This window comes from Capsicum annuum, chromosome 4 (genome assembly GCF_002878395.1).
Source record: "Capsicum annuum cultivar UCD-10X-F1 chromosome 4, UCD10Xv1.1, whole genome shotgun sequence".
NCBI classification, from domain to species: Eukaryota; Viridiplantae; Streptophyta; class Magnoliopsida; order Solanales; family Solanaceae; genus Capsicum; species Capsicum annuum.
Window position 1 is genome coordinate 13,128,594 of NC_061114.1, and position 7,583 is coordinate 13,136,176.

Consider the following 7,583-nt stretch of genomic DNA (forward strand, 5'->3'; position numbering starts at 1 on the left):
ACAACAATCTAATGCCAATTTCATGATTGATGCCACAACATCTAGCTCCTTCGGTAAGCGATTGCCAGTTGATGTTAGCAAGTTGGCATCTATGACATCCATTACTGCATCAGGAAGTTAATAACTCACCCATTGCTTCAAGCTAAGATCTCCCTCAAACTCATTAGGCTTTCTCCTAGTAAACGTTTCCAGCAACATGACCCCATAACTATAGACGTCACATTTTGTTGACACTAGTCCTTCCAGTCCATACTCTACAGTCAAACAATTCATTTAAAGATGCAATATACTTGCTAGGTGAAAAAAAAAAAAGGAATAATCAACAAAACAAAGAGACATACCCGGTGCAATATATCCCAATGTTGCTAAAGTTTTAGTGTATAAATCACTCTCATCTTCACCAAGTAGTTTTGAAATGCCAAAGTCACTTAGGTGGGCAACCATATCCTCAGCCAGCAAGACATTACTAGGCTTCAAATCACAATGAATCACAGCCGACGAACACCCATGATGGAGATACTCCAATGCACATGCAACATCTATCATTATGCTTTGTCTCTGCCTGATGTCGAGAAAGTAGTTGTGAGAATACAAATACTTTTCAAGACTTCCATTTGGCATATACTCGAGCACTAAGGCCCTAAAATCAAGGTTGGAACAACTAGTAATGACTTTTACGAGATTCCTGTGGTGAAGGCTGCGCAGAACTTCACATTCCATATCAAAGCTCTTAAATGCCTCCTCTAGTTGCAGATTGAACACTTTGACTGCAATGGCAGTTCCACTTCTGAGAACGCCTTTGTAAACAGATCCAAAACTTCCGGAACCAATCAGATTACTCTCGCTAAGTGCATCAATTGCTTGGAGCAGTTCATAATATGAAATTCTTTCTCTTGTTATGGCAGCCAATGAATCAGGTTGTTGAGGAGCCCTTTTACCTCTTCTATACCTTATCCATAAAAAAACAATAATGCTTGGAACAAATACTAGTGCAATTCCCAGCAAAAGAAAAAGAACAAGCACTTTTTTCCTATTAAATCTATGCTTTAATGAAGTGGGGCATGGAGGAATACTAAACCTTGAAGAACCACACAATGCTTCATTGCAGATGAAAAACTGACTTGAGAGGTTCTTGAAAGGACCCCTCGAGGATATTTCACCATACAATTTGTTGACAGAAACATTGAAATATTTCAGGGTTTGAAGTTTCTCCAAAGACATAGGAATGATTTCTGATATATTATTGTTAGAAAGGTCTAGGAATTCCAAACCTACCATGTTGCTCACTGAGTCAGGTATAGATCCTTGCAATTTGTTATGTTTCAAAGAAAGGTGCACCAGAGTTTGCAATCCTCCAATTTCTCTAGGAATTTCATTTGAGAATTGATTCATTGACAGATCTACCAATGTTGCAGCCTTTAGATTTCCAATTTCTGGAGGTAAAGAACCTACCATGTTGTTTGATGATAAGTCAAGAACCACTAGATCCTGAAGGTTCCCTAAGCTTGGAGGTATATTGGAACTCAATTTATTGGAATCGAGATGTATCTCCCTAAGCGAAGAAATTTTCCCTAAACAATTAGGAAGAAATCCTGAGAGTTGATTTTGGCCCAAGTAAATATCACCCAAATGCTCTAATTTACATCTATGATCTCCAATAAATCTTGTAAGTTTGTTGCTACTCAAGCTGAAGCGCTGAAGGTTTCTCAAGTTGCCAATTGTTGTTGGAATCCATCCCGCCAAGCTGTTTGCAGAAAGATCAAGGTCTAATAAGCTGCTTAAGTTCCCGAAATCATTTGGAATTCGACCTTTGATCTTGCAACCGTTGGCGTAAAATTTTATGAGATGTTGAAAAGTTCCCTACGGAGACTGGAAGCATGCTGTTTAGAGGGTTTAAAGATAGAGAAACAGCTGTTAAATTTCTGCAATTGGTTAAGGAAGTTAGGAAGCTTAACGAAGAGTCGCTGGTTAAATTGTTTTCTATCATGTTTAGGAACTGTAGATGAGTCAAATATCCAAGAGAACTAGGAATAAAGCCAGTGGGTTTGTTGTATGAAAGATCTAGAATGGTAAGTTCGGAACAATTGGAGATAGAATGAGGAATAGTCCCAACAAGATTGTTTATGTCTGACAGATAAAGCTCTTCAATGTTGGGTAAGAGATAACCTAAGTTTGGTGGGAGGCTTCCTGATAGATTATTGAATGAAAGATAAATTACTCTCAGCCCTGATATGTTGAAGATCTCCATTGTAAGAGGACCACTAAATCTATTACGACCAAGATGAAGTTCCTCCAACTCAATGAGATTGCTAATCTCTTTGGGTATTTCACCTGGCAAAACAAGGACAAAAAGGAATACTAGTGAGTTAACTAGCATAAGTTGTACCTCTTGCTATATCACTTTGATTACGTACCGGTAAGCCTATTTTGTTCAAGATCTAATAATTGCATCTTGGTTAAGTTGCCAATTTTACGTGGTAAGAATCCGTTAAGATTATTCCTCGACAGTGAAAAAACCTGCAACACCGAGATATTGAATATGGAGATTGGGACTGAGCCGGTCATCTGGTTTTCCTCCATCCATAACTCCATCAAATTAACAAGATTTCCAATTTCTTGTGGAATTATCCCTGCAGTTAAAGTGTAGTTAATTTTTTATTTTGAAGTATAAAATATTACTAGTATTCATAAGATGAAAAGTACCAGAGAAATGGTTAGTTCCGAGTCCTAATATCTGCAAGTTACTCAATCTTCCAATTTCACTATGTATTGGTCCATCAAACTCATTTTCCGATAAAGAGAAAATTTGAAGTTGTGAACAATTTGATAAGCTCGTAGGCATATGACCACGAAGCTTGTTTATGGACAAATAAAGCCCTTTGAGTATTGGGACACCATTGCATAAACCATTGGGAAGATCTCCTGATAAGCTATTGCCGGTAAATGCAATAACTCGATTCTAGAAATATTGAAAATTGTGAATGGTACAGAACCCACTAGCTGATTATACTCTATGACCAACGATTTCATGTTGTGAAGATTGCCGATCCCTTCTGGAATATTTCCTTAAAGTGAATTATAAGATAATTCTAACGTCTGCAACCTTGAGGCATTCGCGAGAGACACAGGGATATGACCTTCTAAGGAATTGAATGCCAAATTCAACATTTCAAGCTTTGAAATATTAAAAAATGAAGAGGGAAGGGAGCCGGTGAAACTATTATTCCTAAGACTTAGAACTTGAACTTGGTCTAAAAATCCAAACGAAGAAGGAACCTCCCCGCTGAAGCTGTTGAAACTTAACCTAAGAAACTTAAGTCGATGCAGTCGTGCCATTTCTTGAGGCAAATTACCCTGGAAATTGTTGCTTTCCAAGTCAAGAGAAACAAGAAATGAGAGGTTTCCAAATTCCCGGGGAATCCTGCCTGTAAGAGCCATGTTGGAAAGATTCAAGGACTTCACTCGCTGGTGACCAGTGCCACAAGTGACTCCAACCCAATGACAAATGGACGTAGCGGGAGACCAACTTTCATCCAAGAAGTGAAAGGGATCGGAAATGATTTGGGATTTCAAAGCGAGAAGAGCGAATTGATCAATGGTAATATTTGTTTTTGTCATGTCTGAACTAGCCATGACATAGTGAAGCAACAAGAGTACTATTAAGAGAAAAGAACTGAAGGCTTTCTCCATTATTGCAAAAATTAGTAGGAAAATGGTATGGCTTATAGCATGTGGTTTTGAGACTTTAAATCGCAATGAAATCTCCCTTTTGGTCTTCATGATTTTGAAAAAAAATACTTCATTTATTCTGTCATATTCAACGGCGGAGTTGAAATTTTCATTTAGGGGTTTCAAAATATAAAGAAGTAAATTCACGAAAAAGTTAAGGATTTATTCTGTCATATTCAACGGCGGAGTTGAAATTTTCATTTAGGGGTTTCAAAATATAAAGAAGTAAATTCACGAAAAAGTTAAGGAGTGTCAATATGTAATATATACATTAAAAATATATATATTTTTACCTAGCAACATAATGTATTTTTCCGACGAACATATAGCTCCCCCATTGGTCATATCAATTCTAATTTCACCAAGTCTTGCACGTTTCAATTAGAATTGTAATATGGTTCATAAATTCCTCTAATCAGAAAAAGACTTGTGCAAGTCAATCAAATCTTGCTTTATTTTCTCTAGAATTGTGTGGCGCAAAAATGTAATGCCATGTTCCTCAAATAAGTTAATTTTACTAACTTATATTATACGCTTGAGAGTTTTATTTACATGATTAAGATAGTTTAGGGAGAAAGTTTCGAAATATACCTAAATTTTGGCGAAATTTGTTGTTACATGTTTTAACTTTGCAGGGTCCTATCACCCTCTAGTTATTTTTTACCGTATTTCTGTGACATATATTTGCTAGCTGGATTACTACGTGAATAAACGCACACTATGCGCGTAAGGGTCTAAAGTAGGCCAACTAAGCAAACATATGCTGCAAAAATATGATAAAAAATAATCTATGAGGATCATAGAACCCCCGTAAAGTTGAGGCGTGTTACAACAAATTTATCAAAGTTTAGGTATATTTTTCTGACCTTTGTTCAAATAGTTTGTATAGCTGATCATAACTTGTTTATAATCCTTTTATCTCTTACTAGGACAGAATCTGTAGACTTTTACATTCTAGTTACTTTTTGAGTTTTTGTAGAAGTTAATTTAGCTCATTTTTATATGGAATGGTAGTATAAAATGAGCTTTTGATTATTGTTTATAATTTATTTGAAATTTGGACTTGTTTTAGAGTATGTTTTCATGAACTTCTTTATTAATAAAAAAATACACAGCATTAAATTATATTGGCATAGTCTATAATTGATTATAGTCACTACTGTTTGGGTAATGTATATGACAACATGAAAGATATATTTACATTCTGGATGAAAGATAACGCATTTAGCAAATTGTTCTATCGTAGTTTAATATCTCGATGAGATTATTTACTTTTAATTTTTAGGATGTTTTTACATTTTTTTAAAATTCTAAAAAAGTACACATGTAGAGCATGTTTGGATTGTCTTATTTTAAATGTTTTTAAGCCAAAAAAATCTTTTAAACACTTTCTTTGTGAACTTTTCATAACTATCGTGTTTTCTAGACATGTTCTATCCCTTTTCCAGACATGTTCTATCTCTTTTATTCTAAATATTTTTTAGTTAGTTTAAATTGGAGGATTCTCTTGTTATCTCGAAATTAATATTGATTTATTTTAATTAATGACATGAACCTCAAATAAAAGGCCACGTGACAAGGCAGTTTTTGCAAACCCACCGTTAAAAAGTAATGACATGAATGAGCTAGTTTTGTAACCGTGATGGTATTAATGAGACAAACTTTTAACTGATGACATAAATGAGACTTTCTGATAGTTCAATGGCATATTTGAGTCTTTTTCCTTACATTAAATGTGGACCTCAAATAAAAGGCCACATGGCAAAACTGTTTTTGAAAAACTACTGTTAAAAAGAAATGACATGGATGAGCTGATTTTGTAATGGCGATGACATGAATGAGCTGAACTTTTAATTGATGGCATAAGTAAGTCATTCCTGATAGTTCAATGACATATTTGAGTCTTTACCCTTATTTTTATCACTTCATTTAAGCACATATCACTTTTAAATTGTAAAATGTTTAAAAGTTTTCTTTGTTTTAATTGATATATAAAATTTAAATTTTTAAGTGACAAAAGACTATTTAATTAAAAATATGTAATTAAGTAGTGGATTCAATATTTTTGTAAGAAAAATCAAATTATTAATAAAAAAAAATATTAGGCAACAAATTTAACGTATAATATATTCATAAATAAAAATTATATTTATAGTACAATTTTTTAATAGAAAAATATATTACCAAAAAATAATGAGTTGCGAATGAAATGGTATTAAAAATTATGGGAATATATATGAATGTGAAAAGTGATATATAAAAGCGGGTTTAAGGAGCGTATTTTTGTTATTTTACACATTTTATCGAGGTATAAGTTATCCCAGTATTACTATACCACTTTAAGATATGGATAACTTATCCCAACACTAACTATTAATCTTAGGATAAGTTATTCCACACTTCAATAACAAACAAGGGATTAAGGGTTACTAAAAAGTTATTCTGAGATTATCTTTCTGTATCCCTCACACCAAATGACCCCAAAAAGATTAAATTCATAAAATTTTAATTTGGAATCTGCAAATTTTAATTTGCAATCCGCCTATGTCATTGTAAGAATGACATATAGTTGGTGTTTGACTTGGAAAAAAACATCAAGTGGCAGACCAAGAAAGAAATATAGTTAGTGCTTGACTTGGAAAAAAATCGTCCAATAATTTTACAATCAAATGTACAGTTAGTGCTCATGATATGGTGTACAATTTCTTGGAAGTAGATACTTCAAAATGGCTAAACATTTTCCTATAGGTTGATTTTTCCTATGTTGCTCCATATTACCTGCTCTCATCAAGCTCAGAAGAAAATTTTGGAAGATAATACTTTTTGTATAGATACATGTTAGGCAGTCAAATATGATCCAAAAGTTTATAGACCCATCCAATTTGCCCAAAATTTTAAGGATTGAACACAATATAATTTCTCAATATATTGACTGATTTTAGCTCAACTCAACTTAATCCATCTCCAAAGGGTCATTTGCAGATGAGTTATTCTGGGGTGATATTTCTTTTTTCCTTAAGTACTTTAAGTTATAAGAAATGACCCAAAAATGCCCTTGAAAGTGAAAAACGAAAAAAAAAAAAATGCAAGGCAAAAAATTTGCTAGGCATAAATTCAGTGGCGCAAGTTATGTCCCAAACAAAGATCTCTAAAAGTCTTGCCCTGCAAAATAGATATTTCCTCTATTAATTTTTACTTATCCATTTTAGACTTCCCACACCCCTTAAGAAATTGTTGGTTTTAATAGAGATGAGTTAGAGAAGAACGCAGAGAGGGTTTTTTTTTTCTTTTTTTTTTATAAAGCTAAATTTTTTATTGATCATCAACTCCTCCTTAAATAGTGTTATTACAGATAAAAATAGATTAAACTTACCATAAAAGAAAACCTATTTGCTACCAAAAATAACAACTAATCAGTTTCCTACCAAAAATAGAAATCCCAATTTAACTAGGAGTTGTATGTAAAAAAGTTGGAGAAAAATAAAAAATAAATCACGTGCATTGTTCCTTAAAAAACTTTTAACACTCCTCCTTGCTTTAGAAACTGCAACATTTTGGTCTTCTTTCTTGGGATCTCCACACTTGATAACCGAAAGTGACCTTGTGAATAAATCTACAAATTCATCTTTTGACTTGTAGTGAACTAAATTCACTTCTCATCTTCAATGGAACCCTTGACTATTCAATTCTATTGACATGTCATCCTGTTTTATTTGCATCTTGAATTTAAACTTACCTGTTTTATTTTTCTGAAACATAGATAACTCCTCCTTAGCTTCAATTCCTTTAGGGACATTGAAAGCTCATTTAGACCTAACAGGTTCATATTGCTTGTGCTTTTTCAATTATAGGAT

The 7,583-nt window shown here is 33.5% G+C and overlaps 1 protein-coding gene across 1 annotated transcript; it reads right to left on the reverse strand.

Moving 5' to 3' along the window:
- Positions 1-7: 7 nt before the first annotated feature.
- On the reverse strand, positions 8-3,690 carry LOC107868266 (probable LRR receptor-like serine/threonine-protein kinase At3g47570). Its single transcript, XM_047411534.1, has 6 exons — positions 3,104-3,690; positions 2,704-2,930; positions 2,415-2,630; positions 2,219-2,331; positions 342-1,860; positions 8-254 (listed from the first exon to the last, which is right to left on the reverse strand). Exons 1-6 carry the CDS (start codon positions 3,688-3,690, stop codon positions 118-120), a joined length of 2,799 nt encoding a protein of 932 aa, XP_047267490.1. The 3' UTR covers positions 8-117.
- Between the last annotated feature and the right edge of the window lie 3,893 nt (positions 3,691-7,583).